This window comes from Odontesthes bonariensis, chromosome 7, assembly GCF_027942865.1.
Source record: "Odontesthes bonariensis isolate fOdoBon6 chromosome 7, fOdoBon6.hap1, whole genome shotgun sequence".
In the NCBI taxonomy this organism is placed as follows: domain Eukaryota; kingdom Metazoa; phylum Chordata; class Actinopteri; order Atheriniformes; family Atherinopsidae; genus Odontesthes; species Odontesthes bonariensis.
The window spans coordinates 7,281,849-7,303,830 of NC_134512.1; the positions used below are offsets into that span (position 1 = coordinate 7,281,849).

Here is a 21,982-nt window from a genome sequence, read left to right on the forward strand (position 1 = left end):
TTTTCTTAGTCTCCTCTTCAAACTCTCAAGTCTCCTTTTTGCAATGCGGTAATTGTCCTGGAGTGGAGGATGGTTTTGTCGCCATGGCAACTCCACTTGGTAACGCCCATCCATGAACATGGAGGTTTCTTCGAACCGCTGCAACGCTTCCACATCATCTGGGCTCTCAGACTTCTCACTTGTGATGCCCAGTGACTCAAACTCCCAGACTGCATGCAGCTGTTTGTCAATCTGTGCATCGTTGCTGAGCTTAATATGGATGCATGTTGTCTCCGTCATGCTGGACATTGCAACGGGGCCCTGCACTGCCCATCCAAAGGTACTCTCCAGTGCCACCAGGCTCTCTGTCAGTCTTTCAACTCGTCCTGATCTGCCAGTAGTAATCTGAGCCAATTAGCAATGGAGCAGCAACAAATAAAAATTCTCAACACAGAGAGAGAGGGAGAGCGAAGAAGGAAAAAAAAGGAACAGAAATATGAAGAGACAAACATAGAAAACAATGAAAAATCAGACAACCAGCTGCTACACCTGTAAAACCAAAACTGAAGACAGTCCACGGCTTTTGTGGGGAATCCAGCCTTAAAGCCACCAGGAGCACCTGTAGGCAGACAAGCAGAGAACAAACACACAAACAAACAAACAAAAAAGCACAAGCAGCAGCAATCACATATAGTACAGGCAATGGGTGTCAAATAATGGAAGAATCGCTCACAAGGTGATACAAGCATGAAATTTTTCACAGATGTTCAGAAGAACCTATAGAACAATTTCAGGGGTGGAGCCACTCAAAATTCAGTGTTGCATAGCAACGGTTGCTAGGCAAAAGATTGTCCTTAGCAACCAGCATCAACGATACTGTTTTTATGTATTTGTGCTGTATTATGATATTTGTAGCTTGACTCCTTGTCCTAAAATCAATGTAGTGATGCTTCAAAAGGTAATATACTAGTAATATGTGTCAGAATCAGTGACGTGCACAGGTAATGGCCCAAGTTGCCAGGGCAACCGCCCTTTTGCCGTCCTTGGCTGATGCTGCCCTTCCGAGGGAGGGAAAAAAATAATATAGGCAAATATGATTTCATATTTCAACATGATTTTCTGTATAATTCATAATTTTGATTGAAGTTTCCTAAAATAAAGTCTTCAGAGTCAATCATTCAGATTCACCAGACACCTGGAGATTTAGGCAAAAGGGAGGGGCGCGGGCAATGGAGTAATGAAGACTGAAGGGGGGATCATTGGACTTACCCAGGACGCAAACTCCCTCTTGAGATGGGCAGTGGCAGGACCCGAACTTGTCAGAGTCATTTCTGAATTTGAAGCAACCATGGTGGGGAAACGACAATGTCCTGGTCAAATAAACCACCATGAGCAAACCAAATCAGCCCAGATGTTATTTGCAAGACAGGTCAACGCAGTAGTCAATGTTATGGAGGAAATGGGGAGCCCATTTGAGGAGGAAAACCAGGACCTTTTAAGACTGCATTCAAAAGACATCATGGACAAGCAGTCAATTGAATGTCTAACCACAATAATATCAAAGGGTCAAGAGCAGTATGCAACGTTTGTTGAGGAAAGGATCAGAACAAACATTAAGCCAATTACCCCTTTCCATCATCTCTCTCTACCTATGGGCAGTTACGACAGGGGAAGAAGTCTGACCTAATGACCTGTCTTGAACAGAAATTGGAATCACCAAATGATGTGACACCAGATACTGAAGTACAAATTATGGATGGTGCAGCGCTTGCTAACTTTCTGAGACCTGAAGGCTGTAAGACATTTGGAGACTACGCTGCAAAGATTTTTCTTCCATACATACACAAAGCCCAAAGTCAGGCTCAGAGAGTGGATGTCATCTGGGATCAGTACTTTGATAACAGTCTAAAAGCACAGACAAGAGAACTGCGTGCCAGTGGCCCTATCCAAAGGAGACGAGTTGGAGTGTCTAGCCCCACACCCAAAAACTGGCATCAGTTCCTTCGCTTAAGCAGCAACAAGACTGACTTGTTCAAATTTCTGAATGATGAACTGATGGAGAAGACATCAGCAGACAAGCCTCTCATAGTTACTGATGGTGCTAATGTATTATGTTCACCTCCACGAGATACAAGCCACATCGCTCCCTGCAACCACGAGGAAGCAGATTCCAGGATAATGGTACATGTGGGTGATGCTGTTATGCAGGGCTTCCACAAGATCCTTGTTCGAACTGTAGATACTGATGTGGTGGTTTTGGCAGTGTCAGTTGTGCAGCAGCTGGCTCAGACAGATCAGGTTAAAGAGTTCAATTGCATTGACCTTAGTACTTAGCGGAATTCTGTTGGGAATTTTATTGTTCATTTCATTTCTTACATGTTGTATGTTGTTGGGCAGTTGCCTTTGGAAAGAGTAGCAATAAAGTTTATTGTATAAATGTTTCCATTGCGTTTGATTTGATTGGTTCAACTTAATAGATATGAATGAGTGTTAAATGCAAAAAGTGAAAGAGAGGCCTGACATGTACTGACATTTGCAAATCCATGTTTTACTTAACATGAGATTTCATCTTCAAAAAGAAGTAAGACAACAATTGAAATGTTCATGTAATTGTGATGTTTCGGTGGCTAGAATGACATTAAAGGGGTTATTGCTGTACATATTGCTAATATAAAACATTTTGACACATTATTATAATGATTTTGAGAAAGAAAGTAAAAATATAAATACATAATATCATAAAATTGCTCAGAAACTGTATTATTGATGCTGGTTGCTAGGTAAAATGATTTGCCTAGCAACCGTTGCTATGCAAAATCAAATTTTGAGTGGCTCCACCCCTGAAATTGATAAGGAGGTCCTAATGAACACTTGTGCCGAGTTTCATGCTTGTATCACCTTGTGAGCGATTTTTCCACCCATTGCTTGTACTAATATAACTGTGGATACAGATTACCTTAAACCACAGGACAACACAACAACTGCTAAGGGAGTATGCTACTGGGCTAATGAATGTGTGTGTGTGTGTGTGTAATACACATAGATGGTCCCACATAGGTCCCACATAATAACCATGCTTAAATATCAGTGTATAGGGCCACAATCCCCACCCCCCCAGCAATCAGAAGCAGGCCGAGAGGGCCCCCAGACACAGGCCACAAACAGCCCCCAAGGAGCATAGAAGCCGGGAAGCCCACCTCAGGGACAACCACGCATCCACCCAAAAGGCAGCAGAGGAAGCCCCCGGACAGAGCTCCACAAGCATAGGGCAGAGGCCCCCCGGTGACCAGAGGTGGCAGCCTATCAGCCCTGTCAGGCCCCCGCTACCCAGACATGGGCCGTGCGCCGGAACCGGTCCCCGCGAGCCCGAGCACCACCAAACCCCCCAGCAGAGGCCCCGCTCAACACCTGAGAGGGCCAGGCGCCCCAGACAACCAAGCACAGTGGGCCAGCGCACGCCCCAGTGTCCCTGGCCAAGTGCCCTGGGAGTCAAGACGTGCCCACAGGTGGGTGAAGCCGCGAGCAGTGGGGAGAGGCAATGCCCACCCCCCATCAGGAGCAGCACAAGCAGGCCAGAGTACAGCAAGACCCAGAAACAGTCACCCCATAAATCATATAAGAAAAAAACAAAAAAATAAACAACAACAAAAATAAATAAATAAATAAACACACATCCACACACACTCGCACAGCACATGCATCCATCCCCCAACTCCGCTGTGGTGTGGTGTGGCGCAGCGGTGTGGCTTCTCAGGCCAACTTTCAAGAGACACTCAGGTCAGAAGAATCTGACCTCAATCAATACAATGCAGCAGGTGTTTTTATTTCTTACTTTGTTTAAATATATTTCAAGAATATAAACCATGTAAAGTACATGACAAGGATTTTGTAGTACAAGAAAAAATGTTATCTGAATGTAAATGCACTGCAAATAAAGACTTTTCTTTAACACATGGTGTTTCTTTTGACATTCATTCCCTCAACAAAGGACAAAAAGAGGAAGAGATTTGCCCAGATAAATTACAAAATTTGCTTTCTCACCGATTGTGACACTTAAAAAACATCACACACAAACTGAAAACATTTCCTCATGCGTAAGAAGTTAACATTTTTGCCGTACATCTTGGGGGCCATTTATAAATGGTCATGTTGCAAACTAAAGATGTGAAAGACAGAGTAGGTATGCAAATCTAACTGATTAAACACTTCACATACAGTGACCAACAACATAAAGTGTGATTGGGAAGAGAGCTCTATCAGGTCTTACAATCCACACTCCATGTTTGAATAGTATGAAAATATAAAAATTCTTATTTAATCTGACTGTATATGAAAGGATGTGGGCCACTACTTCCTTCAGTTCTAATACAGTTGCAGGCATCTACTGTTGTAATGTCATCCCACCAACTCACCAAAACTGTAAATCATAAAACAGAATCAAAAAGCAGAAAACTAAAGACTTAGTATTGCCATTGTTAATGCTTTCACTCTTCAAACAAACATTCAATTTATTTATTTACTGATTTATTCATGTGTGTGCGTGTTTTTGTCAAATTCAAAAGTGCCAATGTATTCAAAGCATTTTTTTTTACCATCAGTATCCTGAGCCCTTAGTAACATACTAAATGTGAGACCAGGCCCAACTCTAGAACATTTTTCATATAAGGATCTATCAGAGTGTAAAAATCATTTCCTGACATGAAATGGCAAAAAAAAAAAAAAGAGAAGCTGAGAAACTGAGTAGTTATTTACTGGTCAATGAGGACAACAGCAGGTAGGAGTTGATGACATTTTGTAAAAAAAGATAATTATTTAGTATATTTATATAAAATGTAATTTATAGTGACAATATGATTATATTTATATCTCAGATTAATATAAAGAATATATGGAAATGTGACACCTGAGTTTTGTTGTTGTTAAGTGACAACAGTTGCTGTACACAATGTTGTCCTTGGGAAATAATTAGACTTGCTTTGTTCTTTCCTAATGAATCCTAATAAAAAAATAAGTTTTATTTGATATAAGAAATACAATGATACAGCATATCTAGCATATTACAGACATACAGTATAACCAGGAAGAGACCATATAAATATATCAGTTTATTGTAGAAAAAAAAGAAAATTGAATATGAAAGAAAACATTTAAATTCTCTATTTTATTTTCTTGGCTTCCAAATATTATGAATGTTCCAAATTCCAAATAATATTGGTAAACATAGACACGCATGCATTTTTTTCAGTTTACAGTATGCTTAGTGCTTTATCATCTGCAAATAAATATAATTTTCAAATACTGTCTGGAGAGACCGAAAAAATTTCAACCCAAACTAACAAACATATAAAATTTCATCCTAATTGCTAACTGCAGAAGGCACATTCTAAAATTGTAAAAAAAAAAAAAAAACATGCTTATACTGCTGAAAATATGTTTTATTGCCGAATCAAATATTTCACCAATTTAGAAGAGAAAACAATATGACTGGAGAGATGTTTATTTTTGTTACACAGTAATATGTGTTGTTTAACATTTTCATGCTGTTTAAAATGGGATGATGGGATGTCTGCATCAGTTTATTGTTGACTTCCTTTAATGGCTGACAACTTTGGAACACCTCATGATATTCTGAACCCTCCATGTGAATGTGGAAACAGCACTGCTAATGTATTAGGCCAAGGTATTAGTTTTTACTCAACATTAAAGTAAGGCTGATTTTCATTAGTTGTTTCCATGTACTTGTTGTCTATTGTCTTTGTCCAGCCATAATGATGGCCTCGCCCTTCCTGTCTTGCGTCGTCTTCTGTATTATTGGCTCAATCATCTCAGTTCTTGCTCTACCACCAACGGAGCCACCATTGATCCAAGATCATCCATTTGTAGCTATATGGAATGCTCCCACCGACCGATGTCAACAACTTCACATTCCACTGGATACCGCAGCCTTCCAGGCAGTGACAACACCTGCAGCTGTGCCAGGTCAGTTTCTTACCATCTTTTATGAAGACCGGCTTGGTCTTTACCCTAAAGTTGACACCATGAAGCAGAAGATCTACAAAGGTGGTGTCCCTCAAAATGGCAACCTAACAGAGCATCTTACCAAAGCCCAGAGTCAAATAGATCACTACATCTCCCAAGATTCTTCTCCTGGGCTCGCAGTCATTGATTGGGAGTCCTGGCGACCTCTTTGGGACCAGAACTGGGGATCAAAACGTATTTATCGGAAGTTGTCCATCACTCATGCTCTTCAAATGGCTCCATTTTTATCATCAAAACAAATTTCTAAATTGGCAAGGCACCAGTTCCAACTTGCTGGACGACGCTTCATGGAAAAAACTATCAGCCTTGGTATTGGTGAGCGTCCAAGCCGCCGCTGGGGTTTCTACCTTTTTCCTGACTGCTTCAACTATGGATGGGAGAAGCCAGGCTACACAGGGAAGTGTTCCACAAACATTCAGGAGCAGAACAACCAGATGCTGTGGCTATGGGAACGAAGCACTGCCCTGTTTCCCTCTGTCTACCTCCACTTGAGCCTAAGGAACTCGCCCAAAGCTGCACTCTTCGTTCGCAATCGTGTCCAGGAGGCTCTCAGGGTGGCAGCGCTGCCTAAATGTGCCTATACGGTGCCAGTCTATGTCTACTCCAGGCTGCTTTACCGGGATCAGGCCCAGAAGTTTGAGAGCCAGGTAAGTGTTTGGGGTTACATGCCGCCATTCCGACATCCCGCCATACCGACATGGGCCTCAAATTGTCGGAACGGCGACAGTTCATTTTCTATCAAACGTCCCGCCATTGCAACACTTTTTTCCTCCCATTGTCGGAATGGCGGGATGTTTTATTTTTCTAAACATTCCTCCATTCTGACAATTCCTTTAATAGCCTATCAAAGTATTTTTTTTTTTTTTAGAGGAACACCACAACCTTATAATAAATCATTATCAAAATCCCCTGAAATTTAAAATATCAAAATACAGGTATTAATGTAAATCGGGCGAGTCTGAGACATGTTAGATTAAGCAGAAATACAGTGTTAGTGACCTGTCACAGCCGTCAGCTGGAGCGGGGCTCTACACAGAGCCCACGCGTCTTTTGCACACTGGCATCATATGTCATTTATTAGTTTTAAATCACTAAGTGAACAGTGATTGTCTATGTTTGTCACTCCTTTTTGTGTAATGACCTATTTGAATATAATTAATTTGCTTTTGGAGTGCGTTTTGAAATTACCACAGACTCATGACATTATCACGATCTGATGGTATCCGACACACCTACATGACAGCTGTTACACGCACAAACCAGATTTATAGTGAAATAGTAACAACCATAGCCTTTATGGATGGATCCTGAGTGCCATAATCTTTTATTATATCGACCTGATCCTCCCCTCTGACTGTAGCTTTAACCCTTAAATCATCATTCTGTATCAGTTTAATATCATTCAAACATCTCGAGCTTTGAAGAATTACAGGCAGAGAGAGAGGGGGAGAGGCTTTAAAGACTGTGTCACATCTGTACACGTCTTAAAACATGTAAAATGCATGAACAGAAAGAAGGCACTCACCTGTTGAGTAACGCACATGTCCTTATATGGAAAGCCTTGTCAGAATGGTGGGACGTTTGCATGTCGGAATGGCGGGATGTCGGAATGGGTGGTGCAATCCTGTGTTTGGTTACTTAAAATTAGCTTAACTTTGTGGACATTCACCAATAATTCCATCTGGTGGCTCCCAGCTCCCTTGAAATATTCCATTGGCCAAAAAGCCCATGGTCGAGAGAACTTGCAAATGTGGTCGAACAGAGTTGGACCATTGTGTATGGCTCCACAGTGCTGGCTCCAAAAGTTTGCAAAGGTCCATGAGAACAGTTCTTGGCAGCTAAAGCGTCCAAATAGGTACTCATCACTCTCGGCAAATGAATTTGCTTGGTCATAAAAGATTAATTTCCTCTGGAGGGCATGATCTGCAATATCTTGCAGGAACAGTAAAAATTACATTTTGTGAGTAGGATGAAGAAAGGCCACTTTGGCATAAAAAAAGGGTAAAGGTTGTATGAGTTCGATGTTGTTTATTTTTATTATTAAACTAATAAAATGCTTTGTAAATTACCAAAAGTTATTAAAACGTCTGACAAAAGTATGTGAGTAAGTACAGTAATTTTATTAATTCGTTTAATGAAATGCACAACAGAGGACAAGACAAATACTTAGTTTGTTGAAACATGTCAGCACTAGACGCGTGTATAGAAAGCCCCCGATAGCCCCCAATAACAACAACATGGCAACTCTGAACTAACAGTCCAATAGTACGCGTTCATTCATTCATTTGTCTTAGTATTGGTGAAAAGACAGATAATTCCAAATAGCGTCCGAAGGATGCCGACTTTCACCAAACTGTTATCGGTGAGTAGATTAAAGTATTTTATGCCAGAACTAAGGTCCAGGTTTAAATAAATCAAACTTCCCCTTTAAGAACACACTTGTTCTTACCAACTGTCAGTGAATGAGGCCCATCCTGAGTACCAGTACTTTGCTGCAACCTGAATTACTATAACCACAAGGGGATTTTACCAGATTTAATTTTAAGAGCATATCTGGGGTTGTCACATTGTGATACGGCTGCATTCTTTTTTTTTTTATATATTTTTTGCGGCTTTTTATGCCTTTAATTATAGGACAGTTGGAGAGAGACAGGAAGCAGGGGGCAGAGAGAGGGGAGACATGCAGCAAAGGGCCACTCGGTGCAGGACTCAAACCAGGGCCAGCTGCAGCGAGGACTATAGCCTCTGTACATGGGGCGGCTGCTTAACCCACTACGCCACGGCTGCATTCTTTTGACATTTCAGTTATCTCTTTGTGGCTAAAACTTATAAGATTGGACCAATCAAACTCTTCTACAGGTAGCTTCTGGGGGAACTATCAATGGCAGCTTCTTACAGAATGGTGCAGTGCATTTCTATTTATTTTCATAAATAAATAAACATATTCATTACAATTACATAATAAATATGATAATGTATCAATATATTAATTCTTACTACAGAGAACTCCCAAATTTGTTTTAAAAAACATCCATACCGCTGAATCCGTCAGTCGGGTCACGGGGGGGCTGGAGCCTATCCCAGTGGTCAATGGGCAGGGTACACCCTGGACAGGCTGCCAGTCCATCACAGGGCCACACAGAGACAAACAACCATACACACTCACTCCTAAGGACAATTTTAGAGACACCAATTAACCTAACATGCATGTTTTTGGATGGTGGGAGGAAGCCGGAGTACCCGGAGAGAACCCACGCATACACAGGGAGAACATGCAAACTCCACACAGAAAGGCCCCAGCTGGGAGTTGAACCTGGAACCTTCTTGCTGTGAGGCGACGGTGCTAACCACCACACCGCCGTGCAGCCCTAAAAAACAAACAAACAAAAAAAAAAACTTCGAAGAAAAGAAAAGAAAAAAATGGGTAATGAAATGTGATGAGCAAATGTAAGCTTGTTTTCATCAAAAATGCATTTTATGAGACTAAATCAAATGGTTCCAACCAGCAAAGTTTGAAGTAAACCAGTCTGAAAAGGTTTATTTATTAACTGTTCTTTGCTCTGTTAGATGGATCTTGTTAGCACTGTTGGAGAGTCTGCAGCTCTGGGAGCATCTGGGATTGTGATGTGGGGAGGCATCAAAGACTACAGCAATGAGGTAACCACCGCTCTGTGAGTTTTAATGGCTGGGGGGGGGGGGGTCTGATCTGAAGGCTGAGTTAAGCCTGATTTATGCTTCAGACGCAAACCCTCTGACGCTCGGACGCATAGCCTCTGCGAGCGTCAAAATCTTGACCACTCCCCCACGCAGAGGCTCTGCGCGCGTTCTCGTGCACCTCAAAAAAATCCTGACTACTCGACAGACGCTCGCAGACCACCAACGGAAGTGCGCAGACAAAAGCGGCTGTGATTGGTCCTCGGTGTGCTTTTCCGGGTTTAACAAGTGTAGCAAACTCCCCAGTCTCTTCCCTGGTCTGGTTCAACGGGCGTACAGACCACCTACGCTTCCTCCTTCGTCTTTTCGCCAACTCCAATAGCAGAATCCTTTCTTCTTCAAGGTCGAGCAACTCCATATCCATCTCCATAGTATCTTGCAGACGCACCATTGTTGTTTTGACCAGGATCAGCGTGTCAGCGGAATATATACACTCCCCCCACCGAAGTTCTCGCGACTCGCGAGAGTCATGTTATGGTTGCAGAACCATAACATGAAAAGTGGTTCGCGACCAGAGCAAAGCAACACGTCAAGACGATAGACGCAGAACTATAATCTGCCCTTCATACTTCTTTTAACTGCCCTTGCGCTTGCGTCTTGCGCTTGTGTTAATGGCTCGAGACGTTTATGCTTCATTTAGCTTTGCCGGTGCTTGCGTGTGCTGCGTGGCGATTCACCGCTAGGACAGTAGGTGGAGTAGCGGGTTTTTTCAATGACAAGCCTACTACGATGAAAGGAAATTCACCGCCAGGACCTCTTCGGCAAGTCTCTCTTCGGCAAGTCTCTCTTTGAGTGGATTCATGCTTCTTCTTCTTCTTCTTCTTCTTCTTCTTCTTCTTCTTCGCTTTCTACCTTGGCGTTTGAAAACAGCGGTCTTTTATTAGGGGATGAAACCGGAAGATGAACACGCCGCCGGATGTGATGTAGATAGTGCCTTGTGCTCGCGTCCAGAGTGGCTACTCTATAGCTCGCGTCTTGCATGAAGTTTAGAAAATTGAGGTGACACGCAATTTTTGAGGGCTTGCAACCGCGCAAGGGCTTGCGTTGCGTCTTGCGTTGCGTCTTGCGTTACCGACTATAAACCAGGCTTAAGTCATACAGAATAAGCCCCCTGGGGCAGCAGTAGCAGCAGCTAAAAAAAAGTAGGTGGTTCGAATCTCTTCCTCTCCAGGCTTAAAGAGTGGTCTTTGGACAAGACACTGAATACCACGTTGCCTCTGATGCTTTTTTATCCTTCATTCATCAGTATGTGAGTGTGTGAGAGCGTGTATGATAGAGGAAAAAGCACTGTGTAGCCTGTGACACTGTATACACTAAAAGTGGTGTGTGAATGAGTGAATGCAGTATAAAAGTGCTATTACCATTACCATTGATTTCATTCAAAATTCATATGCCAGCATATACATTGAAAAGATGGTACATGATTACACGGTAAGTGAAGGGTTAAAGGTAATCTTTTTTATGTTCTTGAAGAAAAATGACAATAGAAATAATCAGTTAAACTTAAAGATATGAAATTCCAAGTTTCTATGTTTGTCAAAATGCATGAACAAGAACTCATATGACTCAGCTTTAATCAGCAAATTATATGTCTGCCTTCAGTTCCTCTTTTCAGAAGCACTGACCAAGGTGTTTGTTATCTCAGCTTACAGATGTGTGAAAGATTGAACTTTTCTGCTTTTTTTGTTATTGCGTTATGCTATTTCCTTTAATTTGTATTATAACTTGTGCTTTTATATCAAAGTATGTCAAATGACATCTTCAACTGTTAATTAAGATCAAGATTAAGATCCGATTTATTGTCATGCATACACACACACGAAATTGGTCCTCCGCTTATAACCCATCGAGGTTGGTACTTGTTGACACACTCATGCACATGTCCGGGAAGCAGACACCCTTTCCACTTTTAAGACCAGGCTTAAAACTTTCCTTTTTGATAAAGCTTATAGTTAGGGATGGCTCAGGTGATCCTGAAACATCCCATAGTTAACTCTTTCGGTGCCATTGACGTCTATAGACGTCAATTTAAAAAAAAACGTTCACTGCCAAAGACGTCTATAGACGTCAATTGCGTTTTTAACGGAGCGGGCTGGGGGACAATCTAGCGGAGTTCGTCACTAAATCTTAGGCTTGTAAACACTAAACAGAGAATATACTGGCAAAATTACCCGCTAGGTGGCAGCAGTGCCACTATGCACAAAAAAAAAAGAGCTCGTTTTCTCAATTTTTTGGGTCAAACAGCTGTTTTTGGTGAAACCAACCTATGTTCTACTGTCTATTACTAAAAGACTGAAAATGGTAGAAACAAACTTTTTTTCCTGATCAAAGAAGAGAGTCTACTCTTTCTTTTGGTAGTTTCGGTGTGTACATAGTCATAAGACACACTTTTCTGTGGGTCTTGGAAAATCAGTCAAAATACTGAAAAACACTTGGCAGTATGGGTGGCTCTGAACTGAAAATGGCTGGCAGCCAATGAGTTAAGCTGCTATAGGCCTAGACTGCTGGGGGAGCTCATCTGTCACACCTTTCCTCACTTTACTCTCTTTTTCCCCTGTTTAATTTCTCAAATGATATTATGTACATATGACATTATTGTGGTCATTAACTCGTGTTCCCTGTTCCAACAGATATCCTTTGAATGGTGTTACGGTGGTTTTTTCCCCTCTTTTCTGTCTTCTCAAACCCCAGCTGGTCAAGGCGGATGGCCACCCTTCCTGAGTCTGGTTCTGCCAGATTTCTTCCTGTTAAAAGGGAGTCGTTCCTTTCCACAGTCGCCTCAGGCATGCTCAGGGCGGGAGATTGGACTGAAGACAAGATTCGGTGCAATCTGTTGGTTTCCTTAGCTAGGAATTTGTTTTTTAATTGGCTCTAGTAGAATGAATTGGATTATTTTATAAATGATTATGATTACAATGAATTGAATTCCAATTGGCTTGAATTGGACTTTATTATTTAAGTGCCTTGAGATGACATTTGTTGTATTCGGCGCTATATAAATATAAATGAATTGAACTGAATTGATGTACACTGCAATGTACAATTACTGTTTTCAAATTCATTGGAATAAGATCAAAGTGAAACACTGAATTCATAATGGACATCTAAGTTTTACAATCAAGCCACATTTAGAAATATGCACATTTAATTGCATTTGATAGCACAGTGACATAGCAAATAATATCTATTTAAAAGGCATTTGTAAATGCAGTTTGTAAATTTGGCTCCTCTTTCCCACACTGAGGAGTAACAAAAATCTTTTGTGTAACTGTTTAAGCAATTTTTTTGAAAAACTAGAAGTTACTAACTACAACATATCCTTATGGTGTTTTCTTTAATATTTTTGTCAATCTGAGATTAGAGATTTCCTAGAAAGTTCCGAGTTGCCCTTACTTGCAGTATAACAAGATCAGTATTTAAGAAAGTTAGAGACACACTGCAGTCAGTCATAAACAGGGCAAAAATTAGTCAAAATGTAATTTATTCACTGTTTTAGATAGATTATGCTCTAAAGCTAAATAAAATAAGGTGTTAGACAACCTTGTACCTGCAAGCTAACATTGGCTTGTGTCTACATACATTTTTCTCAAAGGTTCTCAGAACTGTATTGAAAAGATTTACTCAGAATGAAGATTATCTCAGATTGAAGACTAATAAGAAAATTTTGTACCCAGTGGCAGCTTCACTATATTTCAGTAGTTTGTCTGCCACCTTTGAGATTGCATCAACTGTCTGCAGTAGTTGTGGCGAAATATTCCTTGTTTCAGTCAGCGCATCTTTGATTTCATCCACACAAGACACTAATGAGTTGATCATTTCTCCATAGATGATCTAGGAGGCTAAATTTGTCTTAAACAGCTGTTAGGTTTTGGATTATTATTTTACTTAAATACAATTTTTGTTGCTTGAATACTTTCTTCAAGTTTGCATCCAAAAATCCTCTGTGGACTTGAGAATATATGAGTCAAATATGAGTCTATTGTCTCTTCTGCAATAGAAACAGCCCCCTTTGATATATCCACTACCATGCTTTACCATACCCTTAGGCAGTCTCAGTGCCCTTCTTCTGAATGATGTCCATGTTAGATTTTTATACTATACATTTTGCTGTTGCAATTCAATCTGATCCTGTCTTTTTTTCTAGCTCAATGTTCTCCCAACTATTTTCTGTGACGGTGTCGTATAAAGTTGACACCATCAAGCACTGTTGAGGACTTCTAAAATTGCAAATTAATTAAATAACTGGTCAAGGCCCAAAGTCAGATCTCTCTGATTATCTCTATTTTAGCTCTACCAAACAGTTGAGGACAGGATGATAATTAGAGTTGCCTGCTCTGGGATATCCAAGAAATTATATTCAAGTCTCAGCTATTAACTCCACCCTCTTCCTGCAGGCTACCTGTCAGTCTTTGTCTGACTACTTGACATCCACTGTCAATCCGTACATTGCTAACGTGACAGCGGCTACCATGCTCTGCAGTGAGGTCTTATGCCAAGGAAAGGGCCGTTGCATCAGAAAGAACTACGACTCCCCCCACTACCTACACCTGAACCCCACCGACTTCCGCATCCTTCGAGCTGGCAGGAAGTACATTGCTGTCGGTCTCCCATCTGCTGGTGACCTCAAATCCTGGGCCGAAAACTTTACCTGTCAGTGCTACGCTGGATGGAGCTGTTCTCCGAAACTGCTGTATCCAACCACAATTAAAGTTATCAGGGTTTAATTTGTGGGCAGAGAGAATTGTTTCCAGATGAGTGCCCCATGCGGTTTAAAAAATATGATTGTGTATTCTTGAATAAAGCCAATTTATAACAAATGCAATTAAAATGTATCCCTGAAATACATATAAAAACAATATTTGTGTGCATTTGTGAAATGAAGGTGGATTTCAGGCAAAATGCTGATAAATCAGAATCAGAATCTCTTTATTCGCCAAATGTACAACCTGGTGTAACAGCACCACAAAACATTAAATAATAGTTAAAAAAGAAGTTGTGCTTTGAATAAAAATTAAAAATATATACAGTTGAGGTGGGAAATGTACAGAATGATGTGACCGGAAATATGCACAAGATCTTTGGCAGGGATATTATTGTAGAAGAGATGGAGGAGAGTGCTACTGTTATTTCAACTGTCTCTGGGAAAGGTGAAGGGTGAGTAGGATGGTTTGTTTAGAAGGGTGATGGCCTGGAGTAAAAAACTGTTCAGGTGTCTGGTGGTTTTGGTCTTGATAGACCTGAACCTGCGGCCTGATGGGAGGGTCGTAAACAGGGAGTGAAAATATCTTTGGAAGATGTTTTGTGGATTTGATCCCAAAATTCATTGACAGGAATTATAATTATTTTTATTCAGCATCAACTTTGAAGTCACTAAAAAGAGATCTACATAAGAGAAAAAGAAAAGATCAACAGAGTTTGAGGTTTGGCCTGAGAGCAAAGTTCCTAAATAAAGATCAGCTGAGTACCATCACAGTAAATAATGAATCACAGATTAAAAGCTCCAAACGCTCCAAACACATAATGTTCCCATTTAAATTTATTAGTTGTTCTCTTTGTCATAAATGCTCGCACCCTAAGAGTATCTCTTCTCAACACTGCTTCCTTCTTCTCTCATTCAGCCCTGAGAGTGAGGACAGTCCAAACAATACGTTTATCTACAAACTGAGTGATCATTGGCCTGTACTTTAAGAGTACCAGAGGTACATATAGTTTTTTAGTAGATGAGTTTACAATGATAATGGAAGTTTATGTCATGGTTTTCCCATTTTCAGACCCACATGCAGAAAACTCTCAGGAGGCAAGTAAATGTTTGTTTATTTACAAAGTGAAATTGCGGGCTGGATATCCCCTGTAGTGATTTTTACACGTGAAAATGGATTAATATGCTGGATATTAATAAAAGAAAGGGGCACCACCTCCCATATCATTAAACTTGATTTCGTTACAGTACTGGGAGGAGAAACTGTTAAAAGTTATGAGGGAAAAATCTCACTGACATTGAATTCTGTCTGAAGGGATATCCGACACTTAAGGAATTCCTGTGACGCTCTGATCATTTACAAGAACATTTATTTAAACAGTGTTTCACAATTATATGCCAACAGTTGATAAAGAGGGCAGAACAGAGATAATTTGCAGTCTTTATAATAAAATACGGGTTAAGAGAGAGATGTAGCTAGGTTGGAATGGGATGAAATGGGGAAATCCTATAGGGTTTTATTAAGTCTGGCCTCTCACTACCCTGAGTTCAGTATTGGCTAATTAACTTTGACAGCACAGTAAAGGTAGCCTGGGCGAAAGCCTCCGTCAAACAGTCTGGAAAAACCCAAGAGGAATCCGTTCCCATGGAGGGTGGGACCTTACTCAGCAACTTAAATTCATTGGAGTTCCCTTAACCAATCAGTAATGTTTAGAAATGACGTAGGTTAAGCGCCGAGGTTCATGCTTACTCTCGCGAGGCTCTAGCTCGCGAATCACGCTTCCCACATCCGCTTTCATTATACCGGGTTGCAACAATAACCACCATGGGCTAGACTTTGTTTACATCGCGGAGGCAATCATTATTTAAGATCATGGATGTCAATGACGTGCCGATTTTGTTACGGTAATTTGAAAGTTGGAGGGAGAATAACAAACTCGAAACTTTTATTTCAAAACGTTTATTTCCGCTGCGGTTGAACTACAATTACATGGACTACAATGGACTCCGCGCGGGAGTTCTGCGTCACCACTCTCAACTGTTTGCTGATTGGCAAAACACTGAGCGAACCGAGGTAGGGGGATTGGGCCAGACTATGTGCGGAGCCAAAATCTTTGGGCGGATGTACGTAGGATGGCGTCGCCAGGCTACAGTAAAGGGGCCACAGCACCACATCTGAGAAGGAGAGACGAGACCTTACTTGGAGGCAGAGATCTGGAGCACGTGATGTTAGCTCTTCTGGATAACAGTTTGTTATCGGAGGCTGTCGGGTTTCCTTGGCAACCAGCGGGCTGTAGTCGGGGACGAGCTGTTAACCGCAGACCAGGGGCCTCATGTACAAAGCGTGCGTACGCACAAAATAGTGGCGTACGCACCTTTTCACGTCAACGATCAGATGTATCAAGAACGAAAAGACCGTGGAAATGTGCGGTGCCTCACGGCAGCTTCAGGGCTGGCGTACGCACCTTTCTGCAGCTGTTGATTCTTTGGCGACACCTAAGGTGATGTTGGGAAACTGTTATAATAAATAAATGTGAAAACAATTAGTCCTCAGACAGTGATGTGCACATTTGAGACACATGAACAATTAATACTGATAAACAATTAATACACCCATGTGTCTCCATTTACACGAGTGGATATAAAAGCAGCGCAAAGTGGTGCAATGCACACCATTAAAAACAATGGCTGCTTTAGCAGTATTAGAATACTTTGCAAATGGTGCAATTCGAAGAGAGAGTGTGTTCACTACAACAGAGAGGATTAGCTGGCATATGATGGCGACTGATTCTACTCATTAGCCGTTTTGATGGAAATCCTCCTGGAACTGTGCGCAAAGCTGCGGCCGGCGTTGGAGCGCAACACAGCGAGGAGCCATGCGCTCTGCCTGTGCTCACAGGTGATGTGCACACTGGGGTTCCAACCGGAGCATTCCAGAGGGAGCTGGCCAACCGATTGGGACTGTGCCAGTCTGAGCCGAGCCATGCCAGTCGCGTGGGACATAATTATCCGCATCTCAGCCACGTATGTCAAATTCCCAACAGGCCAACATTAAAGCTCAATTTGAAGCGAGAGCCGGTTTTGTAATCGGAGCTATCGACTGCACACACATTGCTATAAAAGCGCAATCACATGATGAATTTGTATGTTAACAGGAAACATTTTCATTCGATCGATGTACAGATCATATGTGATGCGTAAATGCAATTAACCAACATTATGGCTAGGTGCCCTGGTTCAACGCACGATTCGTACATTCTGAGTAACAGCATCGTTGGGAACAGACATACAAGCTGGCACTGTGCGTGATGGTTGGCTTCTTGGTGAGTAACTTAATTCTTGTAATGGTCCTAATATTATTCCCCGTGACGCGCATTGAGTATGTGCGCCCCCAATTTCTATCCCGTCTTCACAGCATCATTATTATATTATATATATTAGTCGGTGGTTAAAGTTAGTTTCTTGCTGTTTTTTGCTGGTTAAACTTCAGTTTAAGATCTTTCTAACAAGCCCCCGATCGTCTCTGTGGGCATATATTAATAACCCCGTGCGTAAAGTGTGAAATGTCTTAATCAGCCTCGACTTTTCCCCGGCGCACTTATGCACTTTACTGTATGAACACGTTGTTATGAGTTACACAAAAACATCGGTATTTAGCTTGGGGGTAATCAGAGTCACCCACATGAGCTCCCACCACCCCAGAGAGAGCAGTGTCACCCATAGTTGCGCCGACTCTCTGTTCAAACAGAGTCGGTCGCCCCCCCACCCGCCTGTTTTGGCCACACTGCAGCGGTGGGCAGCCAGTCTCCGCTTCACCTCCACCTTAATGTTGGACCACTTCTTCTTCACCTCCACCTTAATGTGGGACCACTTCTTCTTCACCTCTGCTTGTGTGGCTTCTCTGACCCCCCAGCATTGACAGCCTCAGGCTCTCCCACCCACTCCTCTTGCATTTGCTGCTTATGCCAGAGGGCAGCATGTCAAAGAACACATTTTAGCAGGCCTTCACTTCAGAAAGTAGCACCAACATCTTGCTTTCCGTGAAGTTCTTCTTTTTTCCCGTCTTACTCATTCTTTTTTCTTTATTTTCTGATCGTACACAGAGGGGAATCGCAGTATGGAAGCAAATCGTAATCAAAATTCAAATTCAAATGCATTATCAGAAATGCTTTTTCATTTTAAGAATGTGGCTGCATTATTTGACTCATAAATAAAATTACTAGTCAATCATCCTATTTGCATTTCAATTTTCTTCTTCAAGACTGCTCATTCTTTCACTTAATTCAAATGAAAAGGACAAAGACATTTGAAATTTAATTTTCAAAATATGCCTCAGCAAATAAATACCAAAATTCAATTTGAAATGTAAAAGTTGAAAATTCAAATGCATTATCAGAAATGCTTTTTCATTTTAAGAATGTGGCTGCATTATTTGACTCATAAATAAAATTACTAATCAATCATCCTATTGCATTTCAATTTTCTTCTTCAAGACTGCACATTCTATGCCATAATCAAAAAGAAAACAAAGCGGACATTGCTTTTTCGTTTTCGTGGTCTGCATGCAAAATACTGCCCACAATTCGATAACGAAAAAGCAATCTGAGCGGCGCAGGAGAGTGACGTCACGCCTGCTGACCGTGCTACCCATCATGTAGGCTACGGTAGGGGGCGGTGTGCATATTTGCTGTACAGTTAGCTGCCCAGGTGGAGTCAAACAATATATCCGATTCTGATGCCCGTGACCGGGTTGAACGGGTCACAGAGAGCTTGGCTGCATACTCCAAGAGAGTCTGGCGTCACAGATTCAGAGGTTAGTGCAGCAAGGGCTTGCGCGCCGAGGCCGCGGCCACGACCGGCCATGACTTTCTGGCCGCGGCCATTACTGAGGGAGCAGCCATTAATGAGGCTGAGACAGACGTTGCGAACAGGAGTCGGGGGATTACCTTTCACAGGTAGGATTCAACATTATTATTGGTTGTATTTTGTCAATAGAATATTATTGTACTGTATTTGTGTCTGCCGGCAAAATCGTAGCCAGCAAACGTTAAACTAGGATATGTTTATAGCCGGTGTTATGCCGAGAAGTGCACCCCCTGCTGGTCGTACTTTAAGGAGAGTCTGTGATGGAATGATATGATATAACTACATCATAATTTGTTTACCTAATTGAATTAACGGATGCAAATCTCAACAAGTCCAAATTTGTATATAAAATTAAAATAACCAAATTTCATAGTTTCAGGTTCATTTTTATATCATTTCATCTGGGCTATAATGAGTTGAGATTGTTAATAGAAAATGTATCCAACCGTCTTTCGTGTTGACTACAAAAGTATTATTCATGGCCCTTACTTTTGAATATATGTCCAATAATATAAAAATAGTTAGGAATAGGAATACTCTAAACTGTACAATTGTCGGATTATCATAATTGTACACGTATTATTAATTTACATGAAGAGATGTGAAAAAAGATGCACGAATGAAACACCATTGTCAGCTCAATATTATTTTTTTTGGATAAATGTAATAATCCACACCTGAAACGGTTTAAGCGCGCTCCGTGAATGGGAATGCACTTCTCGGCATAACACCTCTGTTCACACGGCTATTAGGCCAACGGAGACTTCATAAATCATATATTCCATAACACAGGCTTAGATTACAACTAACACAAGAATGCTACTTTTGAAATAATGCAAATATTACTGTTATAACATTGACCATCAGATTTTACACAGGTTTATTAATGATGTTTATCATGCCTGTATTATTCAAATGTAATTCTTTCATCCTAACAAAAGTATTTACCTCATGTCTCATACCCACCCCTCAGATTGTCCGACTGAGAGTTGGTGTTATTCCCTCCATCTTGGGCTTACAGGTTCACCTAATAAGAGTAGGTGTATCATCATAAGGCTATTAGCATTCATAAATTGAAATATTATCAATAACAGGGCGGGGTGAAATACTTATCCCAGTGTGTGTGTGTGTATTTTTATATATTTTAATATTATGCTTCTTCATTTTAGCCAGAAAAGGGCAGGACTACATGTTCTTCCAGAAAAGCTGAAGAGAGCCTGTCTGTGACCACTCAGGATGACCCAGAAGCTTCAACCTCAAACTCACTAACTCAGCCTAATGATTTGAGTATTTCTTTTTTAAACATCATATCAAAATTACCGTTCTAAATATGTTAAATAGCTGCTTCTCAATATTTATACTGGTGGATGTTGTGGACAATGCTTTGTACTACATCGCATGGTTTGTAGTCCTCCAGATTCTGCAAAAGCTGTCCTGTGGTGTGTGCCATGCAAGCTTGGTCAGAGATGCTGTACCTTCATCATTTCATGATAGCTCCCACTTTCTAGCCCTGAAAAACAACGGTGTACTAGTGATTCCATCATGTGGCACAGTGAAGGTGCTGAGAGCTGCAGAGTGGGTGATTCGCCAAGCTTCAGCAAAGCTGTAAAGACGGCGACAGTCACGTACATCATCCAGGAGGAGATTGGAACGGAGGATGTTTTTCAGCTTGGGGAACACATTGAGGAGACAAAGTTTGGCATCAACAACCATTATTCCAACTTGTTGTCATTGTTTGTGTCTGTGTTTCTGAAAATAAGGCTCCACCACATTGGCAAACTGACCTCTCTTGACCTGCATAAAAGGGAGCATGAGACAGAAGCTCTGCAAAACACTCCTCTTTCAGGGCTTTTAGCTCATTTTGTTTTGCTTTAGGTTGATACCATTCAAAATATTAAAACTTGTGTATATACAACTACCTTCTTGTACAGTGTTTTTTATATTCTTTATATTTTATTATAGTATTTCTATTTTTCTAGACTAACTCAGAGAGATCCCTGAACAAGTAATGTATGTGTCTTGACTGCGGTTCATGCACAATTGGCAATTTAAAAAACATTGCACCTTGAACCTTGATGCTATGGTCATAACAAAGTTATGCTGTGAAGCCAAAAAAGCAAGAATCAAAGATATTTTCTTACAATGTTTTGGCCTTGTGAAATACTTTATTACAGATTTGATAAAGATGTTACATAAAAATCATAACAGCTGGATAGTGTCTTTATTCCTCTTCAATGATACAAAGCTTGTAGTACATGATTGGAAAATTCGTTAGGTCAACAGCTTGAATGATCTTCAAGCAGTGTGTATACATACGTACTCATTCATTCGTAGGGCACCATAGGCAATCGTCAAATAAATACACATACAAAACAAACATCCTCTACCTTACACTAGAAATATATATATACACATACATATGTATATAACAAAGCTGGATTCTCATTCCATCCGTTCCAAAGTACAAAATTACGACAAGGCTCGAGCTGCCAAAACAGCGGCAGCTGACAACGGGCATCGGTGTCTTATAAATATAGCCTACTGACCAGTCTATCACACACTGTCATTCTGCTGTTAATGTACGGTACCTGTAGGTGGTGTTCTGGCCCTAGTGTGTGTCGTCCCCCCCCCCCCTGCCAGAAAATGCGCGAGCCCTTGCTGTCATCCTATACGTGAGAAGTAGCT

At 41.1% G+C, this 21,982-nt stretch overlaps 1 protein-coding gene across 1 annotated transcript; it reads left to right on the plus strand.

Moving 5' to 3' along the window:
- Window positions 1-4,688: 4,688 nt before the first annotated feature.
- Window positions 4,689-14,540, plus strand: spam1 (sperm adhesion molecule 1). The gene is made up of 4 exons (XM_075469314.1): window positions 4,689-4,753; window positions 5,743-6,665; window positions 9,586-9,675; window positions 14,127-14,540. Exons 1-4 carry the CDS (start codon window positions 4,738-4,740, stop codon window positions 14,454-14,456), a joined length of 1,359 nt encoding a protein of 452 aa, XP_075325429.1. The 5' UTR covers window positions 4,689-4,737; the 3' UTR covers window positions 14,457-14,540.
- The last annotated feature ends 7,442 nt before the right edge of the window (window positions 14,541-21,982 follow it).

Coding starts and splice junctions, on each gene's coding strand:
- spam1 (XM_075469314.1), top strand. Junction 6,666..9,585: donor CCCAGAAGTTTGAGAGCCAG/GTAAGTGTTTGG, acceptor TTGCTCTGTTAG/ATGGATCTTGTTAGCACTGT. Junction 9,676..14,126: donor TCAAAGACTACAGCAATGAG/GTAACCACCGCT, acceptor CTCTTCCTGCAG/GCTACCTGTCAGTCTTTGTC.